We start from the raw sequence: 25,394 nt of genomic DNA on the forward strand, positions 1-25,394 counted from the left end.
ACTACCACTTCCTTATGGTCGTAGATTGTTTTTCTAAATCTGTTAATTTCATTCCCCTTGTCAAATTACCATCTGCTAAAGTGACAGCTCAACTCATGATCAACCACGTTTTTAAAATGCATGGACTACCTGTTGACATTGTTTCTGACAGAGGCCCTCAGTTTGTCTCTCATTTCTGGCAGGAGTTTTGCAGGTTCACTGGCACCTCCGTCAGCTTGTCCTCCGGATTTCACCCTCAGACCAATGGCCAGACTGAGCGGGCTATTCAGGACCTGGAACGTATGCTACGCTGCCTGGCTTCTCAGAATCCATCCTCCTGGAGTCAGCACTTAGCCTGGATGGAATATGCGCACAATTCTCTTCCGGTATCTTCCACTGGGCTATCCCCTTTTCATTGTTGCCTCGGTTACCAACCCCCTCTGTTTCCCGCTCAGGAGGAGGAGGCCAGTGTGCCCTCTGCTCAAGCGTTCATCCAACGTTGCCAACAAACCTGGAGACGAACCCGTGCAGCCTTATTTCGGTCCAGCGAACGTGTGAGGAGGTCAGCGGACCAGCATAGAACCAAGGCTCCCTGTTACCGTTGTGGTCAGAGGGTTTGGTTGTCCACTCGGGACATTCCGCTGAGGGCGTGCTCCCGGAAATTGGCGCCCCATTTCATTGGCCCTTACCTCATCTCCAAGGTCATCAACCCATCGGTGGTCCGCCTCAGACTGCCCAGTTCCCTCCACCGAGTGCACCCATCCTTCCACGTCTCCTAGATTAAACCCATGCATCACAGTCTCCACTCGACTCCTACCCCAGCCCCACCCCCTCCACGACTCAACAATGGATCAGCCGCCTGCACTGTCAGGCGACTATTGGATGCCCGCCGTCGTGGACAAGGTTTCCAATACCTCGCCATGGTTTTGTTTTTGTTTTCAGTGCCCATGTGTTTCCTTGGTCCCCCCTACTCTCCGCCTTCAGCTCCGGTCTACACTTCTGCCACATCTCACTCCTGAGACTATCATTCAATCAGCCCCAGCCACTTTCATCACCTGCAGCTCGGTATCCCCTCATTTAGTTGGTTACTTATACCCTGCCAGTATTTGTTCTTTGCCAGATCGTGCCTCTGTTTTCCGGTGCCGTTCTAGCGTTTTTCTGTTTATTCTGATTCCCAGTTTTGAACTCTGTTTTCTGTTTTACAATTTTTGCCTGCCGTCTCTGTATTCCTGTTACCGGTTACGACTTCTGCCTGTTTACCCGACTCTGTTTTTGCTACCGTTTTTGTACTTTTGCACTTTTGGATTTTTTTTTTGGATTTGATTTGACCTTTGTCTGGATTTAGATTACGAGACTGCTTGCTGATTCTGTACTGCTGAATAAATCGCCTATATTTTCATCCGTACTTCCTGGTCTGCTTTTGAGTCCAACCCCCAAGCCTGACAAACCCCCTTACTCTATTACCACTCCACCCTACCACAACCCACCTTACTCTATTACCACTCCACCCTACCAAAACCCGCTTATTCTTTTACCACTACAATCGCTTACTGTATTCCCACTCCACCCGACCACAACAAACTTATTCTATTACCACTCCACCCGACCACACCCCCCCTTACTCTATTACCACTCCACCCGACCACACCCCCTTACTCTATTGCCACTCCACCCTACCACACCCCCCTTACTCTATTACCACTCCACCCTACCAAAACCCCTTACTCTATTACCACTCCACTCAACCACAACCCCCTAACTCTATTACCACCCCACTCTACCACAACCCCCTTCACTCTATTACCACCCCACCCTACCACAACCCCCTTAACTCTATTACCACCCCACCCTACCAAAACCCCCTTAATCTATTACCACTCCACCCTACCACAACCCACCTTACTCTATTACCACTCCACCCTACCAAATCCCCCTTATTCTATTATCACTGCAACCCCATACTCTATTACCACTCTACCCTACCACAACCCCTCATTCTATTGCCACTCCACCCTACCACAACCCCCTTATTTTAACACCACTCCACCCTACCACAACCCCCTTACTCTATTATCACTCTACCCTACCACAACCCCTCACTCTATTGCCACTCCACCCTACCACAACCCCCTTATTCTAACACCACTCCACCCTACCACAACCCCCTTACTCTATTATCACTCTACCCTACCACAACCCCTCACTCTATTGCCACTCCACCCTACTTTAACCTGCAGAGTTAGTGACTACTATACCCTATGACTGTACTGTTACTCCAATCGCCCCTTCACCCTATCAGAACCCCTTTACTATACTACTACTTTGCTGTACAGCACAACCTCGCTCCCACGTCAATCCACCCTATCCTAAGTCTCAGCTCTCCAGATCTCTTTGAAATTGTTCACTTCTCGTGTGGTCTGTCTAGACAACACTGTTCCCTAAATCCAGAGAGGGATCATTTCCATCCACACCTCTTCATATACACCATTTCCCTGTGCCCCCCGCCTCCGCACTCCCTGACCTCACCATGCCCCACAAGCAAAGCCTTCAGGGAGTATGACACAGACTATCCACAGCCCTGCCTGTTCCGCTGTATGCCGTTTCTTACTGTATCATATGATAAGACACAGGTTGTGGATCAGTAAGATATGATGTCATTGCCAGCTTGCCTGTGTATATCTCTCAAACCATTACAGAGACTGAATGTGTGTGTGAAACAGGTGTGTTAGATTGGGTATGGGGGAGCCAGGTGTGTTAGATTGGGTATGGGGGAGCCAGGTGTGTTAGATTGGGTATGGGGGAGCCAGGTGTGTTAGATTGGGTATAAGTCAGTCAGGTGTGTTAGATTGGGTATGGGGGAGCCAGGTGTGTTAGATTGGGTATAAGTCAGTCAGGTGTGTTAGATTGGGTATGGGGGAGCCAGGTGTGTTAGATTGGGTATGGGGGAGCCAGGTGTGTTAGATTGGGTATAAGTCAGTCAGGTGTGTTAGATTGGGTATGGGGGAGCCAGGTGTGTTAGATTAGGTATGGGTCAGTCAGGTGTGTTAGATTGGGTATGGGTCAGTCAGGTGTGTGAGATTTGGTATGGGGGAGCCAGGTGTGTTAGACTGGGTATGGGGGAGCCAGGTGTGTTAAACTGGGTATGGGGGAGCCAGGTGTGCTAGACTGGGTATGGGGGAGCCAGGTGTGTTAAACTGGGTATGGGGGAGCCAGGTGTGCTAGACTGGGTATGGAGGAGCCAGGTGTGTTAGATTAGGTATTGAGGAGCCAGGTGTGTTAGATTGGGTATGGAGGAGCCAGGTGTGTTAGATTGGGTATGGGGGAGTCAGATGAGTTTGACTGGGTATGGGGGTGACAGGTGTGTTAGATTGGGTATGGGGGAGTCAGATGAGTTTGACTGGGTATGGGGGTGACAGGTGAGTTTGACTGGGTATGGAGGAGCCAGGTGTGTTAGATTGGGTATGGGGGAACCAGGTGTGTATAATTGGGTATGGGGGAACCAGGTGTGTATGATTTAGTGGTAGGTAGGTAGGTAGGGTTTAGTCCTCTACAGGAGACACATAGTCCTCTACAGGAGACACGTCTGACCTCAGTTCTAGGTCATTCACAAATTCTCCAAAACCCAGAGTATTGTTTACATTTACGGAATTTACAGTGAAACGCATAGATGTGAATAAATCAACTGGAGAGGATCACTTAGTCCCAAATCGTCTCGCAACCCCATTGATTGCACATTCGGTAACTAATATTTTTAATTTGTCATTATCAACTGGGACTATTCCCAGTGTATGGAAAGCTGCTCATGTTCTTCCATTATTCAAGGGTGGTGATGCCAGTCCAGTAAACAGCTATCGCCCCATCTCAAAATTGTCCTGCCTGGCTAAGATTTTAGAATCACTTGTTAAGCAACAACTATGCAGCTTTTTAACTTTCAACAATATTTTAAATTCACAGCAATCTGACTTCAGGCCTGGTCATAGCACCATTACAGCAACTTCACTGGTTATAAATGATATAGTAACAGCATTGAATGATAAACAAAAATGTGCAGCCCTATTTATCGATCTAGCAGAAGCTTTTAATACGGTAGACCATACAATCTTCATTAAAAAGTTGTCCTCCATTGGACTTGATAGCATAGCCAGTTCATGGTTCCAGGATTACCTTTCTAATAGAACTCAAGCTATTATAGCTGGGGATATGAAGTCTAAATTTTTAGAAGTAAAGAAACGAATACCCCAAGGAGTCATACTTGGACCAATTTTATTTTCAGTCTATATAAATGATATTGCTAGAAATATAGCAAATTGTAAGGCTCATTTTTATGCAGATGACACAGTGCTTTACTCCTCAGCACCAATGGGCACCCAGGCTCTTACATACTGACAATCTGCTTTTAATGTTATACAGCAAGCTCTAGCTGGTCTTAAACTCGTTTTGAATACCGAAAAAACGAAGTACATGATCTTTTCTACTCGGAATACAACTATGCCAAATGCTTCCATATCCTCATTGACTGGTGCTCAAATTGAGCAACTGAGTACTACAAATATCTAGGTAACTGGCTGGATCATGATTTCTCTTTTAAAACTCATGTGGCCAAATTGTCCAAAAAAAATTAAAACTAAAATTGGGTTTCTTTACAGAAATAGATCCTGTTTTTCATTGGACAACAGGAAGAGGATTGTGCAGGCGACAATCTTACCCATATTTGACTACGGGGATGTCCTGTACAGGCATGCCTCTAACAGTATTTTAAGGCCCTTGGGCGCAATTTATCATAGCGCATTGCGCTTCGTTACAGGAGATGGTTTCCGAACACATCATTGTCATTTTTGTCCTATATAGTTCAGTAGGGTGGTATTCTCTTCATTACAGAAGGAAGCAACATAGCATTTTATTTATTTATAAAGCCTTGCTAGGTAAACTTCCTCTCTACCTGACCAGGCTTCAAAATCGTCCATCAAAATCGCAAGTCATCGTACCAGATCTCAAAATTGGATTACGTTAGAGGCACCCAGAACTAGAACAAATCTGGGTAATACCGCTTTTAGCACATTTGTGCCTTATATGTGGAATAAATGTCAGGATACACTAAAGCTAGATTGCCTTATCACAATCGAGTCCTTCAAGAAACGGATATGATAGTAATGGATATGATACTAAAAGAGGCCGAATGTACTTGCCTTTAGTGATAAATTAGGACAATCAGATCATTATTCCCTGTCTTTTTATGTTTTTTAAATGTTTTTTTCATATATTTGCGCTTGGTGTATGTGAATTCCTTGTATCTTAACTGTAATTTATGTTTTGTAAAACTGTCACTGTAAATGTTTATATTGTAATCAGGGCTCCTCTGAAAAAGAGACCTTGGTCTCAGTGGGACTTCCCTGCAATAAAGGTTTCAATCAATTTAGCATGGGTGAGCCAGTGGGTAAGACTGGGTATGGGTGAGTCAGGTGAGATTGACTGGGTATGGGGGAACCAGGTGTTTTAGATTGGGTATGGGTGAGCATGTGTGCTAGAGTATGAGTGAGCGAGGTATGTTATATTGGGTCGAGGTGAGCCAAGCGTTTTAAATTGGGTATGGGGAGCCAGGTGTGTAAGATTGTGTAGGAGTGAGCCAGGTTTGTTAGACTGAGTGTGTTACATGAGAAATTCACTTTGCTGGTTCTATAAGGAACTTTCCAAATTGCATTCAGTGTAAAAACCACAGTATCACACCGGAATGAGTACGGGGGAGCAACAGCAGACATATATGCAGTCATGCACCCAGAGAGGGGGAATTGAGGTACGGGTCATTAATTTAGAACACTTTACAGCTTTACTGTGAAGCAGGACATCAGTAAAGGTGTAGCACAGTTTTACTGTGGAGTAGGGCATCTGTAAGGAGTGTAGAACAGTGTTACTGTGTAGAGGGGCATCAGTAAAGGGTGTAGCACAGTGTTAATGTGGAGTAGGGCATCAGTACAGGATTTAGCACAGTGTTACTGTGTAGCAGGGCATTTGTAAAGGGTGTAGCACAGTGTTACTGTGTAGCAGGGCATCAGTACAGGGTGTAGCGTAGCATTACAGTGGAGCAGGGCTTCTGTAAAGGGTGTAGCGCACTGTTACTGTGGAGCAGGGCTTCTGTAAAGGGTGTAGCACAGCATTACTGTGTAGTAGGGCATCAGTCAAGAGTGTAGCACAGTGTTATTATGTAGCAGGGCATCAGTAAAGGGTGTAGCACAGTGTTACTGTGGAGCAGGGCATCAGTAAATGGTGTAGCACAGTGTTATTGTGAAGAAGGGTATCTGTAAAAGGGTGTAGCACAGCGTTACTGTGTAGTAGGGCATCAGTCAAGGGTGTAGCACAGTGTTACTGTGGAGCAGGGCATCAGTAAAGGGTATAGCGCAGTGTTACTGTGGAGAAGGGTATCTGTAAAAGGGGGTAGCACAGTGTTACTGTGTAGCAGGGCTTCTGTAAAGGGTGTAGCATACAGGCCAGTGCCTCAGTCATATGAGGACAGAGGCGCTGGTTCCTGGACTGGACTTCTTCTCTGTGGCCCTGCTCCAGAATCTGCCACTTCCCAAACACTCCAAGAAACTGCTGCTAATCTTAACCAGTGTCCTGCTGGGCACCACAGAGTTCTAAGGAAACACCGGCTTTTTCGTTCCAAATCAGCACTTATCCCAATAGTAGCCTTACAACCAGGCCTAACTGAAGAGAGCACAATTCTTTGAACGGACTGCATTTATACAATGCATTTTCCAGCACAAAGCACTGGAATGCCTCTCACTCACGCTCATACTCACGCACCAACGGCGAAGCAGCCATGCAATGCGCTAACCAGCTTGTTGGGAGTAATTTGGGGGTTAGGCTCTTGGTAAATGGTAAAATGGTAAATGGACTACATTTATATAGCGCTTTTATCCAAAGCGCTTTACAATTAATGCCTCTCATTCACCCATTCACACACATACTCACACACCAACGGTGAAAGGCTGCCATGCAAGGTACCAATCAGCTCGTTGGGACTAATTACTGTAGGGGTTAGGTGTCTTGCTCAAGGACACTTCGACACACTCAGACCTTCCAGCTGCCGAATGACCACTCTACTTCCTGAGCTAATGTCATCCCCTTAAACCTGTCTGACAGCAGGCAGCACGATTTGCTGTGGATGGATCTCACTTAAATTGTAAAGGTAAAATAGTATTATTTCTGGCCAAAATTTCAGCTCTGCAATGGCACCTCCAACTCCAGCTCAATATGGAGATAAGTGTGCATGGTCACAGATACTATACTATGTATCTCAATGAGTACAGGGATGGATTATACACTATAGACATGCTAAGGCTATATAATTAAAATAGTTTAGCAAGTGATTTAGGAATGAGATTTCGTGAACCTGCATTATGGGTAGAAATACAACAACCTGTCTGTCATGTACTGGTTTAAACCATATTGAAGGCTTGCACACCACAGTTATTTTTAAAATCAGTTGGTGACTGATATATATTATAGCTCCACCCATGCTGACATCATGATGCCACATTCTCATGTCAGTGGATGTCAGTGTTTGTCCTTGTAAATGTGTGTGAGTGCAACTGTGGGCCAGGCTGCATGAATCTGCATGTAGTGTGTGTTACTGAGTCAGGCTGTGTTTAAGTGTGATTGTGTGTATCTATGTCAGTGTATGTTCCTACATGCAATGAGGTGTGTGACTATGAGCAGCGGGTGTGTGTCTGTGTGTAGGCTTCCATACCGTTCTGGTCTGGGGGAGATCAGGCAGGCTCTTCTGGGGGGCAGGAATGTGCTTTCCTGCTTGTCCATTGGTCAGGCTGTCTGTTGTGTCTTCTGTGGAGACAGGGCAGGGGACACATGTTTCCTCTGTATACCACAACCAACACCTCAGCACAAGGCTAAAATATCTGCCCATGTAAACCAATGTGCCAGAAACAGTCCTTGTAAGAGTGCTACCAAGAGACCACCAAGCCTTATTCTAAAAGGCTAGTGTTTCGTGGTGTTTTAGCAAACTGCAGTTTTCGCCCACAAGCTAGACACTGTCAGAGCTGAGAAACTGACTGAGAAACTGGCAGGAAACAGAACCATGTGGTAACTGGTGCCTGACCTTTTCCACCAAACTAACCACGGAGGAAACATGTCTTTTTGTGTGTGGCGTGCTTCTTAAACCTGATGCTTGCCCAAGATAACACTGAAACGCAAGTTTTTTTTATTATTTGCTAAATGTGTGCATGTGCATGCGAAGCTATCTTTCATATTGAAGTTCAAATTAGTTTTCCAACACACCCTGGACATGAAATTCTGATAAATGATGTAAATATAAGATGCACAGACAATTTGGTGCATACGAGTGCTTCTATTATCAAACCAGGTTTTTTTACAAGGCCTTTAAGTGTTTGTGCAGTCTGTTTTGCATCACATATGCAAGACTCTTCACTCTGAAAGTAGCAACAATGTTTTGAAACTTTTTTCTTAATTTATATTTCATAGCTTACATTTTATGCATATACAATAAACAAATATTATAGTTTGATTGCTTCTTGCTGGCAAGGTTTATGCACTTAAACATCACTATAGCTGCATAAAAAAATTAAGATTAGATTTCTCTGAAAATGTGTTAAATTTCTTTTTCATTGTTAAATTTTTCAAGCATTATCAGTGAAAGATCGGGGTTGCTGGTATTTTGGTGTAAGCCCAAGATACTTTACCTCTGTCTGAGACAGATTTCTCTGGATTTTGTCCACACACCATGACTTTATTCATGTAGATATACTCCTCATCACAAGCTGAAACACAAAATGCATGGGATCACTATTGTCAGTTCATAAATTATTATTGTCATCATGCATGTGTTCATTTTCCACAGTATTCATAAATCTGCCATGGTGCATGGGGTATTTCTCAGTGCATTCAGTGTGTTATCATCTGAAATTCACAAAATTCCTTAACACGTAAACTAGATCAAGCCTAGCTCAACAAAATGGTAAATAAACAATGGTTATTTAAGTGTTGAGTACATACTCCATCAAAATGATCTACTTGTCATTACTGCTAAAATTTGAGATAATTTCAATGTTCTAAAAAAATATTGTCCTCAGTTCAACCAAGTTTAAAAAAAAAAGTTTTCTAGAATGAATTCTAAGTTCATAATCTGAAAACATTATTAAAGTGTTAAATGATAAGATTTATGATGCCATTCTTTCAGAATAAAATGAGTTACCTATAGCTAAGCATAAACATTAATCTTGCAACTTTATGAGGTAAAAACAAACAAAAAACAAACAATTTCTAGCATGCATTTGAACAATTTCTAGCACAATTGTAATTGTATACACTTAAATCATCTTCAAAATTTTATTTTTTCTTCCAGTATCAAAACCTTATTTATTCAGATGGTTGAAAAATAAGCTTTTTAAAGATAGACCTGGCATACTGAACTAAACATCGAGCTAAAATCATGTTGATTGCAGAGGCGGTATGTACTGGGGTCTCAAAGACCTGGGGACAGAAAGCTGGACCAGAACTTGCAGAGAGCCACGCCCATTCCTCAGATCACAGCTGTGGCCTGTAGAAAGGCCAGAACTCAGCAGTGTGGGAACCCTGCCACTTTGAACCCCAGTGCTGGAACATTCCACAGCATAATGAGGGGGGGGGTTGGACTGTTTGAACATGCATTGTAGTGATCTGGCCCACCCTCTGACACTCTAGAGTCTGAGAAGTAGAAAGAGAAAGACAGGGAAGAGCACCAAGCAACCTTTAATGCGTCCGCTATGAGCGGACTGAAATTTGGCGGGTTTGGAGGGGCTATTTATAACCAGCGTCTCTCACAGGAAACACTCGGCCCGGAGGGACAAATACAGCCTTGGAAAACAAGGGAGCGTAGGGCCAGAGAGGGGAGGACAAAATCTCATGCTCAGAGATGGAAAACTGCTGTCTCTGAGAGAGAGAGAGAGAGAGAGAGAGAGAGAGAGAGATACAGAAGGACACCAGGCAGATGCATGAGTGCTTATTATAACATTAGCCTTTACCACACTGTTTTTAACAGGGCTGCCTATGTCTTCATGTTAGAATCACTAATTTGTACTACTATATTTGCATGGTGATCATGGGGCTTGTTGCACAGTGCATGGGGTGTGGCTGTGCTGGATATGACAATGTGTGGAGCTAGTGGCAGGCAGCATCTTCTTGTGAGGCCCATTGGCTCTGTTGTTTCTGTTGAGTGTGCCTGACAGGCTGGGCTTCCGCTCAGCAGCAATAAGGATTCCCAGTGAGTCCAAGGGAAAGCCGGAAAGGCCAGCTTACCGTTGGCGGAGGTGTAGGACTGCAGCAGGTCAGAGAGGAGGCATTTCTGCACGGTGGCATTCCCGCTCAGCTTCTCCTGATCCAGGAGCTTTAGGAACTGGGCCAGGTCTCCCAGCAACTGGGCCAGCACTGAAACAAGAGGCCAGTAAATTCACACGAAGGTGGTGATGTCTCAGAGGGGGAGCATGTTCACACAACCGTGATGGCACCATAAAGAGAAAAGCACTTTCATGCAACTGTGATGACGCAACGAAGAAACCATGCTCATGCAATTGCAATGGTACTACTGCTGTTCCAGTGCATCCAAAACTAAGACATGCTAGCTTGCTGACTGGAAAAATGCTGACTGGAACCATAGGCTCATGCTGTTTATTTCATCTAGTTCTCTTTCCAGGACAAACCCAGGAAACACGCTCACACATGAAAGGTTAGCAAAATCTGAAGTCTACAGGTGAAGTATCCACAACACGCCAATGAGTCCTACATCCCAGACTTACTCACGAACATGTATCACACTCTCCACCCCATCACAGCAGCCTGTGGACGTAGACTCAGGTTTAGTGGGTGCCATTTCTCTGCAGTATCTGCAGTTCTTAAGAAAGGACAGCCTACAAGGCCTGTCTGCTGACAGCAAAAAACCACATTGCCGTGCTGAGGTACTGAGATGTGCGAAACACACATCAACACTTCTATATCTACAGATCTTTGTGAGAGATGTGTCACTGAAAAACAACATCTCCACAAACTTGGACATCTAAATGACACTTGTGATAGCACTTGAGGTGACATGATTTTTATACATATGTTTATTACGAAAAGCCATTTTCTAGATTATTGCTGTCCACTATCAAATTTGACCTTACTAAAAAATGGTTTAGCTAGAATTCTAGCCTTAGCTGAACACATGAAGTCAGGATTTTATAATGTCCTATTAAATGAAGAAAAACACATTTATAAAAAGCAAACCTGTAATATATACCATACCTTGGTTTTACTAAGCTAGCAAGCTAACAAGCAAGAAATATTTGAAACATCTGTAGTAACAAATTAACAACGTAGCTAGAAGTGAAAGGGAGCTGAAGTCCCTAGTTTGAGATGGTGAATGCGTAAATTTACCTCTTCACTTCTCATGAACATTTTTGAAGACAATTCATTTTTCAGCCCACACAAAGAAGAGATGGAGCTTCTGATGTTCAAAACAAAAAACCAAACAAAGCATAATTTTTTATTGCTATATTATACATTTTAAAAAAAAGAATATTTATATTAATAAATATTACATGCTTCTAATGCTGGGGAAATTTCAAATGAATATTTTTTAAAATCCTGAAAGTATAATAGTTCTTATTTTGCCCACTGCTGCACTGCTGGAGGATTTGGTATTGGTCATTTGGAGACATTGTTTCTGACATCATCGTACATACATTCAATGTTTTTTTCCAAGCTGGGGTGATAGAAAACTGGATAATTGCACAAATTATAAGTTACAGTTCATGTTCTGAGGTTCTTTGATATTAATTCAGTTTTAGGGTATATCACTCGAGTATGACCAAAAATCCTGCTGGGCTAATAGTTTGCTACAGAATGTTGATGGCTTGCTGGCTACTTTGCTAGATGTTGAAAAGCTTTGCTTGCTAGCTTAGCAATACTTTTTATGAGCATTTCATTTTATTAACATTTTCCATTTTTCTTTTGAGGGGATATTAAGAAATAGAGAGTTCATCTTTATCTTGCTAGTTCTAGCAAGACCATAGCTACATTATAATGCCAAGACTTTCATGTTAGCTCACTAGCTGAAGATGCTCTATAACTTTCTTAAGTACACTTTGCTTATTGTGTTATTTATTTCACTATAGCTGACAAGCTGACAGTATATTAAAGTCATAATTATGTTGCGGTAACTTCAATTTAAGTTCAGGGAAATTCAAAAATATTAATAGAACAAAATTATCCATCCATCTATCCATCCATCCATCCTATCCCAGCGTGCATAGGGCGAGAGGCAGGAATACACCCTGTACAGGCCGCCAATCTATCGCAGGGCCAACACATCATTCACTCGCACTCATACCGATGGGCAATTTAGAGTCTCCAATTAGCCTACCTGCTTGTCTTTTGAATCGTGGGAAGAAACTGGACTACCCGGAGGAAACCCATGCGGACTCGAGGAGAACATGCAAAGTCCACAGTAGGGGTGCAACGAATAATCGACATAGTCGACTAAAATCGATGACCAAATTAGTTGCCAATGAATTTAATTGTCGATTAGTTGGTGACGTCATCACGTGTGTTATTCACGCTTACTTGGAATGCTCTGACAAGACATGTAGGCATTACCGCTTACTGGAGCGAAGTGAACTATAGCGCGATGGCAACACCTTCATGACCAAAATCCTCCAAAGTGTGGGAGCATTTCACTCTTTACTCGGCCAAAAAGGTTGTGAACTGCAACATTTGCTAAGCTGACCTTGCCTGGCATGGGAGCACATCAGTTATGCTGGAGCATCTGAAGAGGAGGCACATTGGCTCTCTGGATGATGAAGACTCGTCTCGGTAAGTTAGTTAGCTAGAGTGAGAGCACCTATTATCGACCACCTCCATTCGACAGACAGGAAAATGTAAACTGATTTGCAACTATGAAATAAGGGAAATATAGGTAACAACCTGTACCTAGTTATGTAGGGAAAAATGTCCTTGTTATCCTCCAGTAGTTGTTTCTTCAGTACTTTTGAGATTTTTTTCTGTGCTGGCAAATTAGTCAGAGGTGGACCAGCGCTAGCTTTTGGTTGCTAAGGGGACGTTTACCGCATGTCTCTCTCTCCTCCTAGTTCTTCCTGTCTCTCTACCCTGATCTGTCAAATAAAGCTGAAATAGCCAATGTCAAAATAATATTTTCATGCCTGTGTATGCCCAAGGTTGCAGGAATGTAATTGTCTTAACACTTAACAAAGGTGTAATGACACATTGATTTTACATCCTTTTATTTGAATTTGCTTCGGAACTTGAAGCATTATGACACTATTTAATCATGAATGGCAATTAAGGAAAATATTCAGTTGTCAAGTGATAGTGTCGTGTTCTAATGGATTTTTTTTTATGAGAAGTGGCATTAAATGTGAAACTCACATTTCATAGTAAAGTTCTTATGACACTTGCTGAAGGATACCTCAGTAAGTGTCATTACACTAAATATATGTGCCATACCCCTGTCATGACTGTCAACTGTCAACATCTCTCATGACAATTTATGACAATTTTTGGTAAGTTATGACACATGATAAAGCATTATTACGTTCTCATGACAGGACCATGAAGAGGTTATAGCCAAAGTGTGAAAAAATGAGAGTGTATTTGTGAGAGACTTGGACTTGCAACATTTTTCTAATCACGTTAGAGAAATGTAAGTGTGATGTAATATATGAAATTGAGTGTATAGAGTGTGTTTCTGTGTGTGTCAATATGTGCGAGTGCAAGTGATCAGTATGGGGCCACATGGCCAGTGTCTGTTCCTCATCCAACCCTGGCTCCCTGTTAAAAGCTTGGGAGGTTTGGACCAGGACAAGCTGGGTAAGAATGGGCCACTGTTGTCAGGTCCGTAGACCCCACCCACACAGTCCGGTTAAGAGTTCAGAGGTCAGTACTGGGTTCTCTGGCCCAGAGAGAGGTTGCCTTTGTGTCTCCCGCCTAGTTTCCCTCTCATGAAAGGTCTCCACTACACAGTCGCACTTGTGTTCATCCGTCTGCCACTGCTCCAAAAAGAAAAAATGAGACAGGTTTGTTTGGTGACCTCTGCGCAGACATCACAACGGCCTTCCTTTTTTATTTTATTTTTTTTTTCATATTTTTATTTTTCAGCAGGTTTTTTTTTTATTTAAAGAAAAACCTTTCATGAAAAGGGAAGGAAAGTGGTTAAACATAACACAGCGGGTTGTGCTATTCAACGCAACATGGCTGATAGGTTTAGAGATGGCATCGGCAAATTCAGACAGATGTGCTGTGTATGGCTCTATTCTGGCCTCCAGGGCGACTGAAGCTCATATGTCAGTATCCTCTTGTGAAAGGGGCTTTCCTGAGCTTGTCATATAAAGGAATTTCAATGGGTGGGTGGTTTGAGGAGGGGGGAAATGAAGTCACAGCTCATATTTTTACTGGACTTTACAGGACTTCCAAAGTGCTTATAGTGCATTGTACTCAAACGCCCACAGAGCACTTACAGATCCAAGTTACCCATGGACTAGCACTCCCAGGGTCATGCTGACTCTCTCTTTCACTGAGTTTAAAAGTGCAGTTATGATCCTCATTTTGATTTATGCGAATGGTGAGGCAAATGCCAGTCCACAGGTCATTAGGATAAGTCCATGTCCTTGTCGAGTGGCAGGTAGGGACATGTGGATGTGTTTATGCACTGACTCAGCTGCTCACAGAACATTGTGCTGGTTTGTTCCACTGGAGGGGAACACTATCTAATTTCACTTACTACCCTTAACATTACATCACTCTTTTGCTTTTCTCTTGCAGACGCACACACCCATGCACTTACCCACACAGACATACACAAACCCCCACATAATTACCCGAACACACACACCCTCTTACACAACCGCACACACTTATCCACATGCACATACATACTCACACATATTCGCACATGGATGCATTTCCACATGCTAGCACACATGCTAAAACAAACATGAACATGCACACATTCCCACACACACACACATACACAGATGCTTGCACACATACCCACAAACCAGGGTTATGCTACTGAAATCCAGGGCTTGGACTCGAGTCTCACTCCAGTTACCGACTTTATTTGGATTTGACCATTTTTGACTTGAACTTGGTGTTGAGTGACTTGGATTCGGACTTGCAGCATCAGACAGACTCAATTATACATGTCTTAAATTGCTAATTCAGATGAATGTGTATAAAAACAAGTTTAAAATTATTACATTACAATGGATGATTTTCTATGGCATCTCTCCTGATTAGGTAACTTTCACTATGCACCAGTGTTGTTGACATGGGACGCTTGATCAATGTCACTGTCCACATGAATTTTGTTCACAGAAATTGTCAAGTGTCAAAAGCTATACAATTTGCTTTAGGAACAATGGCAAGTTTTGTGAGGCATCTGATCCTCATGCATTCTAAAGGCGAGGTTAAATCAGTTTGGATTGAACTCAAGTGGCATGCCATACCAGTCAGCCAAGTCAGCTAATGGTATAGTGGCCAGCCATAACCATGTAAATCCAGGCTGTCTTGGTTTATTAAATTGGTCACGTTGCTATAGTTTGACCAGTCAGCTTGCTAGCAAGCATTTCAACTCTACTAGGACAAAATTGCCTTTTAGAGGTGTTCTGAAGTCATGTATTAAACTCTTGCAAATTTGAAGTGAGTAGGCTATTTCTGCACCATTCCATCAATAATAACAGAACCCTGATAGTACCAAGAACAACTACAAAAAGCCTTTACTGAGTGTTTATTTAGACTAATCAGGTTCTGAAACATCGGTTCCCATGAAAGTGAACAATGGCTCTTATTGTAGGTGTTTATATGCTCATTTCTGGCTGTCGCAGAAGCTCTACACATTACTATATAGTGAGTTTAACTGCATGCTGTAGACTGTATTATTATATTGCAGTATATTGTCCCACGCTTCTCTTTCTGTTTTGTGCTGCTATAATGAACATTTCTCATGGTTTTTTGCAACCAAAACCATTTGTGTTTAATTACACACACATTCCCCACTCATTTTGACAGCATTATACAATTCAGTCATTGCAAAATAAAGCTAATTTAGATTCAGTGTTCCTTTCTCTTCTTTTGCAGTCTCAAATTTGAATTTACATCTTTAACAGTGGAAGCTCTGAAATGTGAATTTATTTATTCCCGATTTCTTGACTCAGATTCAAGCACAAATGACTTGGACTTGTATTCAGGCTTCAGTTCTGGTGATGTCAGACTTGGACTCAAGGTTAAGTGACTGGACAATGACACTGCCACAAACACATATACACATACTGTAGCCATGTACATGTACATTTGCATATGCATGCATATAGACACATATACTGATTCACATACAAAATGTAAACACACACACAATAGATTTGCACCAAAACATGATCAGAACAATATTTTTGGTCCTGTGTTCGCAGAAATACAATACTCATGTTGTCCTAAGCTAATTTTCCTGAGGGACTTTGGGCTCAAGGAGGGAGGAACCATTACTAAATCGACAGGAGGTCAGCTCATGCGCTTAGTGGAGTTTACTGTTGGTATTTCCCTGTCCAATCATCTTTCTCCCTTCCTCATCCCTCCTCCTCCTCCTCTCTGGCCATCCCTACTTCCTTTCTGACATGCAAGCTGTTATAGCTTGTCTTTTTATGCAAGTCTGTTTGATCTGACCGTATATTTGTATCGCTCTTCAATTGCACTGCTATTGTTTCATGCACTAACAAGCTATTATCCAGCTTTGATAATGAGTTGTTGTATTACAGGTGTTCTCTATTATTTGTCTAAAAGGGTAACTTTGTAACTTGAAAGCTGTGTCAGGAAGTATCCCTGGACCTATGGAGTTAAAGTTCTCAGTTCTTGTGGGAATTGAAACTGCGCTCTGTATGTGAATCCCAGACATTTCGAACCTCAGGGTTTCCATCAAAGCTATTGTTACTTCTGTCAGTTTGGTAACTGTGCAGGAGAGCTGGCTGGGAAATACCCACAAAGTATATCAAAGTGCAGAGACAAACACCCCCTTCACACGGGAGGAGGACAAAAAGCCAGAGGAGGGAGGGGGTAGGGGAACTGACTCACTCAACAGGCTGACTTCACCTGTGTTTTCTGATGAACTCTTTATCTGATGGTGAAGATGAATTCAATTCCCAGACAGTTCCACAGATCCTCACTGAGTCACACACACAGATCCAGCCTTTGTTTGATCAGGATCCTGGACCTGCTTTTGATCGTGTTGCAACAATCATGACAGATTCAATAAGCATCGCCGTCAGCACATCAACCAACTTTTTCTTAATTTTATCCAATGTGGAGGCTTCTTCTTTGCACACATCATGGCGAATGCTTTTTAAATTAAAAACCAACCTCTGCTCTCTGTTTTAGAATTTAATGTGATGTGCATAGAGGCACTGGTAATGGGAGAACATTCAGCATATTTAATTGGAAGGGTCACAGCTGCTGATATATCATTCCTACATAGAACAAAAAATCTATTAATTTTGAAGAATAACATAATACAGGTTTAGGAGGGGGTATCAGACTTATGTAGCTTCATTCCCTGTCCATCTCCCTGTATTAAGCTCACTGGCTGCCCAATGTTTAAGACACAAACATTAAGATACAAATGAAGCACAAGAAAAAACAGACCTGGACCATTCCGTTAAACAACCGTATGGAACTCCATGTGGTCTTCCTTCACCATCTTGTAACAAGCCTCATGCCGTTAAAATTACAACAAGAATATTTGTGGCCCAAATCAAATGTGCTAATAGTTCTGTCATTGGTGACCAGTAGGGGGTATTCTTCCTTTGAACTCGCCTACAAAAAATATACCAGAGTAGAGATGGTGATAATCACACCGACCAGTCTGATCAATTTGGCCAAGTAATGACAGGCTCTACAACTCCCTGGATTAAGTCATGAGTCACTGTGGGAAGTAAATAGAAGTTAAAACCTTCAGTAGATAGTTAAATCTATTCAGAAATGATGTTAAAGTTAATAAAGAGTAAACAACTTTACATGTTAAGTGGTCTCTGGTGTTTTTAAGGACTGGGTCCACTTCTGAATCTATCTCAGCCCTTTATCAGCTAACAGAATCTTGAAGTAAGCAGAGACCGGAAGAGAACGGTTCATTCTTGATTTTTAATAAGTTGTCATGGATACAGAACATACAGAAAAAGCACTCTATTAAACTGCGGGCAAATCCTTCAAGAGGAAATTCATACTGGACTTCAACACTCTGGGGATGTGGGCCAAAGCTGTGAAAAGTTGAGTTCCTGAATTAACCGATGCATTCATTACTGTAATTAACAATGATATATTGACGCCACTCATGGTTATTAAAAGTACAAATGTATCTTTTTACCTGAGGAGGCTGCCACATACTTCCCTACCAATAAACTGTCACCATGTTCTACTGATCACAACACTGAAACACATCCCCATCTCCTCCCCTGACTGTCATCCATTCACACCTGTGGAACAAGAGAGACATGGTTCCTTTGTCTGGCTCAGAGGAAGTAAACGTTATTCACCGGTAATTCTATGGAAAACATAGGTACAGATACAGGTATACTGGATTCTGTTGCATGAATACACACACATACACACAGAAACATATACATGCATGTGTGCATGTGTGTGTGTGTGTGTATTCATATATACAGTTGAGGCCAAAGGTTTACATACATATAGGCTAAAGATATTCAAACTCAGTTTTTCACAACTCTGCACATGTCATGTTAACATACATTTCTTTTGGCAAGTCAATTAGCACAACAACTTTATTCAGAGGTAATTCTAAAACAATCAATTGGAGACAGATTTATTTCAGCTTTAATTCAATATATCAGAATTCCAGTGGGTCAAAAGTTTACATACACCAAGTTGACTGTCTCTTTAAACAGTCTGGATGATTCCTGAAATTGATTTAATGACTTTTTAGAAGCTTCTGGTTGTCCAATTATCATAATTATGAGTTAATTGGCACCTGTGGCTGTATTTAAGGGCCTGCCTTTAGAACCACTGAGTTTTTGCCCTTGATACCATGGGAAAATACAAGCAACTCAGCCAAGACCTCAGAAAAAAAATTGTGCACCTCCACAAGTCCAGTTTCTCCTTAGGAGCAATTTACAAACAACCGAAGGTACCACAAGCATCTGTACAAACAATTGTATGCAAATATAAAAATCTTGGGACTGTACAGACACTGCACCGTTCAAGAAGGAGGCACAAATTAACTCTCAGGGCTGAACAAATGTTGGTCCAAAAGGTTCAACTGAACCCCAAGACAACAACAAAGGAACAGGTGAAGAAGTTGGAGGCATCAGGTACCAAATTATTTACATCCACCATTAAGAGAATCTTACATCGCCATGGCCTAAAAGACTGTCGCGCAAGGAAGAAACTCCAAGACCGGCACAGAAAAGCCAGAAGTGTAGTATAATGGCTAAGGAGTTGGTTTTGTAACATAAAGGTCACAGGTTTGATTCCGCAGTTGGAAATCTTTGAGATTGTAACTTTAAGTATGGTTGCTCAAGGGTACAACGGCAGTATCCGTTTCGTTCTCTGTGGCGGTACCAATGGCGAGAAGCGGTATTTGCAGGTGTGTTTTTGGACCTCACTTCCCATAGATCCAACCGGATCCAACCAGTGTCGCCTGTGTGACGTCTGTCAGTTGGCACCTGGGCCACGCCAACTATTACACTTATTATTTACTGAATAAAAAATGGTTGTTATACAAGTAACGTTATGTACATATTCATTCATTGTCTAACTTTAGGCTAACTTAAGCTGTCTTTACACTGCCGAGCCGGGTTAAAATGCTGTAGCAGACCTGGGGTAGAATTAGTGATGATCAATTTCCAAAAACGTTCTTTATCCACCTTTTGCTCGGTATGAACATCTTTACACTGCAGAGAAGAATTTGCGGGATTTGCTGTGGCTTGTGCAATTATGTATCTCGTGCATCATCATCATGAATGATTGTTGTGTGATATTTTTGAAACAACTGCCTTGTTGTTTCTGGTTTTGCTAGCTAAACTGTTTGTGTAAGCTGAGCTGGGTGTTAAATTAGCAATCAGAATAAGAAGAAAACAAAAACAAAGGAGATTTCATCAAAAAAGGGCATCAAGGCTGAAGGAACATATGAGGAAGCGTAATAAAATAATAACAACGCTAACCCATACTGCTGTATTCTTTTATTTAGTTTTCTCCGGCTTGACATCTTTGCACAGAAATCAGACCCCGCTCTGCTCCACCTATACCCCGGCTTTATTCCGATCAATATATTGATGAGCTTGATGGCAATGTAAATAACGGTAACGTTAAGGCCAGTTCAGATCAATGATTCGCAACGAGACGAAACGGTTTTAGAATGTTGCAGAGAAAATTGCAGCGGTGTGAAGTGGTTAGTTGCAGAGCGTCCAAAGCTGTTGCCTGGGTTCTCAAAAGACCCACCATGTCAAATTGCCAAGTGCAGTTTTAGAACGTTCACAATCAGACGTCTTGGAATTTTGCAAGTTGCATCCAGTCTCGTAGCAAATCATTGATCTGAACTGGCCTTTAGTTAGCTACATTGCAATGCTGCAACAAGGTAGCATTGCATTTGAGAGACGGTTTGCGAGGTCGGTACCTGTCGGTAGCGTCAGCTAGCCTTTTTTCTAATTGTTAGCTGACATTAGATTGTGTTAATTACATTAGCTAGCTAGCTAACGCAACGTTACCTGATATGAGAGATGGATACTGTGCGCAACGTTGTCTAAACTAATGTTGCCTTTATTGACATGGTCCGGTAGCTAGCGTTAGCTGTGCAAATAGCTATGTAATTTAGTAACGTTACATTGTCATCAAATGGACCAACCACTGATGGGTGATGGAAAACGCGTCACTATCTATGCGCCGCTTGTGATTTTTTCCCGGGAATGTCGCCACAGACACCCAGTTCTTTAATCATAAATTATTGTAATAATAATAATATAAATTAATATAATAATAGGCTCAATCACCATTGTGTTACCTAATTCAGCGATAGATAGTGACTTAACAGACATTTATTTTAATGAAAATCTTCAAGATTATTACTTTAACCTGCCTTGCTCCAATATATATCCAGCTGTATAATTGGATACAGTGTAAGTCGCTCTGGATAAGCATCTGCTAAATGCCAGTAATGTAATGTAAAAGTTTGCAGGTGATCACCAGGACAAAGACCTAGCCTTTTGGAAGAGTGTTTTCTGGTCAGATGAAGCAAAAATTGAACTGTTTGGCCATAATATTCAGCGCTATGTATGGAGGAAAAACGGTGATGCTTTTAATATGAAGAACACCATCCCAACTGTGAAGCATCATGCTGTGGGGATGTTTTGTTGGAAAAGGGACTGGTGTACTTCAGAAAATAGATGGCATCATGAGGAAGGAGGATTATCTAAAAGTACTGAAGCAACATCTCAAGACATCAGCTAGAACTTGGTTGCAACTGGGTCTTCCAGCAGGGACAATGATTCTAAGCATACCTCCAAAGTTGTAACAAAATGCTTAAAGACAACAAAGTGAAAGTATTGGAGTGGCCATCACAAAGCCCTGACCTGAATCCCATACAAAATTTGTGGACTGAACTGAAAAGGCGTGTCCGAGCAAGGAGGCGCCCTGATTGAGTTACACCAGTTCTGTCAGGAGGAATGGGAAAAAATTCCAGCAAAGCATTGTGACAAGCTTGTGGAAGGCTATCCCAGGCATTTGATTCAAGTTAAACAATTAAAAGGCAATGCTAACTAATACTAACAAAATGTATGTAAACTTTTGGCCCACTGAAAATCTGATAATAGTACATAAACGATTAAATAAATCTGTCTCTTAGCTATTATTTTGAAATGACCTCTTATGAAAATAAAGTAAGATACCCTAATTGACTTAACACAGGAAATGTATGGTAACACGAAAGGTGTGGAGTTGTGAAAAATTGAGTTTGAATGTCTTTAGCCTTGGTGTATGTAAACTTTTTCCCTCAACTATAAGTACAGTGCTGTGCAAAAGTCAGGAACCACCCTTCGGTTATTCAATTTCCAGGCAAATCAGTCTTTCAATTATGCAGGAAACACATATTTAACATTACAGAAAAAATTCCACCACTACATATAACATCAAATCTATCAGTTTGTCCACTCTTTCTTTTGTGCATCCTACTTCCACTTTATGTCTTCTATCCTTACAGTCAACAAATAAGTTACATCTGTGTGCTCCCAACAAAAGCTGTTACCAGAAGTGTCAATGACATTATGTTAGAACCCTTTGCTGTCATGATTCTGGTTGCTATTCCCCTTCGGACCAAAGAGGGGTCCTCATGACACTTAGTTCTCTGTTGTTCACCCATCATGCGTAATGTGTTGTTTCTGTGCTTTGTTACCAATTAGTGTTGTCATCTGTGTCTTGTTAAACGGTGTATTTTAGTTGCCTGTTTTTCTCAGTTCCTTGCTCAGTCTTGAGAAGTTCCCTGTGTGTTCGGACTTTGACCAAGCCTGCCTTTGAGTATCTTCTGTGTATGAGACCTCGTTGCTACTGACCTTGCTTGTTTTTTGTTTTCTACGCATTTTGTTGTTTGTAGTCTGAACTTTTCTTTCAGTAAACGCTTGAAATTTGACTTTTGCCTGTGATTCGTTGTCTCTGCATTTGGAATCCAATTCCTGCCGTGGTATAGGGGTAAGCACTTGACTCCTACAGAGGAAGTCCCGGGTTTGATTCCTGGTCTCGGCTTCACTTTGTCTTCAAAAGTGACTAAAAACGCACCTTAGCTGCCTTGCAGATTGCTTCGTCATGTTGATGAAAAATAACTAAAGTAGATATTTCTGATGAGATTAGATACAAGATAATTCAACTGCATATGGGAAGTCAAAGTGAAAAAACAGTTTCGAAAACTAGAGTTCAAAAGACCAGAGATGCACGATACAGAGAAAATGGGATTCCTAACAACCATACAAGAACTGGTAGACGATCAAATCTATAACCATCACAAAGGTTGTAGTTACTTAAAGATTTTATCATTGAGAGATAGGAAAACACGAAGCTCCACTCTTGCTTCAGAGCTGAAGAAATGAGTCTAAATTTGAGATTTTTGGAAGTAAGAGAAGGCAGCATGTATGCCACTAAAGCAATGAAAGATTCTTGGAACCATGTCTACAACCATCAGTCAAGCACGGTGGATGATCAGTGCAAGTTTGGGGTTGTATAACTACATTTGGGGTTGGTGATTTAGTTTTGATTGAAGGCATCATGAACGCTCTTAAATACAAACAAATCTTAGAATTTAACGCAATACCTTCAAGGACAATGTTTGATTGGAAGCAAATTCATTCTACAGCAAGATAATGACCCCAAGCACCCTGCTAAGAAGATCAAGCTGCTGATGTTCTCAGAATGATGCACTGGCCACCCCAGAGTCCAGACCTCAGCATCATTGAATGCATTTGGGATTACTTGGATTGAGAAAAACAGAAAATGTGACAAACATCTAAGACTGAACATGGAGATGTTTACAAGACGCATGGAAAAATATCCCTCCAGATTTCTTTGAAAAACTCAAAGCAAGTCTCCCGAAAAGAACGAAATCTGTAATAAAGAGAAAATGAGGCACACTAAGTACTGGAAGATTTAATATTGTACATAGTTGTGGAAGTAGTTTTTGTGTACTTTTGTGTTAAACATATGATTGTGGCATTATTTTCTGACACTGAAAAATAAATAACATATACTTGGCTGGCTATCTCGGATGGCTGTTTTCACGAAAAGCAAATAAAAGAAAGGGTGGTCTCTGATTTTTTTGCACAGGATGAAGACAATTGAGATTATCATCTTTTTTCGAGTAGTCATAACTACTTTAAGAAATTAGCATCGATAAATATACTGAACAAAAATATAAATGCAACACTTTTATTTTTGCAGCCATTTTTAATGCATTTAAATAATACCTCAAAGATTTGTTCTATGTGCACAAAGCCATCTTATTTCTCTCAAATTTTGCCCACAAATTTGTTTATTTCACTGTTAGCTAGCATTTCTCCTTTGTCAATATAATCCATCACCTGCACAGGTGTGGCATAACAAGATGTTGATTAAAAGCCATGATCATTACACAGGTATTCCTTATGATGGGGTCAATAAAAGGCCACCCTAAAATGTTGAGGTTTTTGTTGTTCAACACCATGTCACAGATGCCTCAAGAGATCATGCAATTGGCATGCTGACCACAGGAATGTCCTGTAGAGATGTTGCCAGAGTAATGGGTGTTCATTTCTCCACCATAAGCCGCCTCCAGACATCGTTTCAGAGATTTTGGAAGTTCGTCCAACAGGCCTCACAACCAGAGACTACATGTAACCACGCCAGCCCAGGACCACCACATTCGACTTCTTCACCTGCGGAATCGTCTGAGGCCAGCCACACGGACAGCTGATGAAACAGTTGGTTTACACAACCGTAGAATTTCTGCACAAACTGTCAGAAATCTCCTCAAGGAAGCTCATCTGCGTGCTCTACGTCCTCACCAGGGTCTTGATTTGTCTGCAGTTTGGCGTCATAATTGACGTGAGTGGGCAAGAGTTCACATTTAATGGCCATTGGCACGCTGGAGAATGGTTTTCTTCACTGATGAATCACAGTTTCAGCTGTACACGACAAATGGCAGACAGCGTGTATGGTGTCGGGTGGGTGAGTGGTCCTTTGATGTCAACGTTGTGAACAGAGTGGCCCATGGTGGTGGTGGGGTGTTGGTATGGGCAGGTATATTCTATGGGCAGAGAACTCAAGTGCATTTTATCCTTAGCAATTTGAATGCATATAGATATTGTGATGAGATCCTGAGGGCCATTGTGTCATGGTTTTGGGTGATAACAGCATTTATTTTCCATCCTGCGTCATTCTTTCGTTTATTACGGCCATTGGATTTTCATGCGCCTTTTCTTCATTTATTACGGCCATTAAGTTTTCTTCATTTCCTTGATTGAACTATACATGTGCAAATCTCTTTTTACAATTTGCACCTGTTGGTTTTCTATTTAAACCCCTAGCAAACCGATAAGCTTTGCTTCAGTGTCACTTACGTTACACGAGAGCCGGTAATCTGTCAAGTGTGGTAAAGGTATAGGATTGAGAGTTTGCAGTATTGGATTGTTGTAGCTACAAGGTTAGCACAACATTCTTTAGCCTAATGGGTTGTTGACAAGTTGGTGCCACAACCTAAAGAATTCTTCTTTTAGGGTGTTACTTTTTCAGCCTTGGTTCGAGGTCTGTTTTCTTTGAGTTACCCCGTTTTCTGCACAGGCAGTTTTGTTTTATTTTCAGAAAGTTCATACTTCTTAAGCTTTTGTTTTTTACCCAGT

At 41.7% G+C, this 25,394-nt stretch overlaps 1 protein-coding gene across 3 annotated transcripts in view; it reads right to left on the reverse strand.

Annotated features, from left to right (window-relative positions):
* Window positions 1-25,394, reverse strand: part of afap1l2 (actin filament associated protein 1-like 2) — a 79,696-nt gene that overhangs the window by 35,788 nt on the left and 18,514 nt on the right. For 2 of the 3 annotated variants that reach the window (XM_035406537.1, XM_035406538.1), the window contains exons 2-4: window positions 10,285-10,413; window positions 8,691-8,768; window positions 7,724-7,815 (exon numbers count right to left, since the gene is read on the reverse strand). In XM_035406537.1, coding sequence (XP_035262428.1) covers window positions 7,724-7,815; window positions 8,691-8,768; window positions 10,285-10,413 — 299 coding nt within the window. Of the gene's footprint in view, window positions 1-7,723; window positions 7,816-8,690; window positions 8,769-10,284; window positions 10,414-10,781; window positions 10,807-25,394 lie in introns of those variants that run through there. The other variant, XM_035406539.1, reaches the window with a different exon arrangement.

Source organism: Anguilla anguilla, chromosome 2, assembly GCF_013347855.1.
Source record: "Anguilla anguilla isolate fAngAng1 chromosome 2, fAngAng1.pri, whole genome shotgun sequence".
In the NCBI taxonomy this organism is placed as follows: domain Eukaryota; kingdom Metazoa; phylum Chordata; class Actinopteri; order Anguilliformes; family Anguillidae; genus Anguilla; species Anguilla anguilla.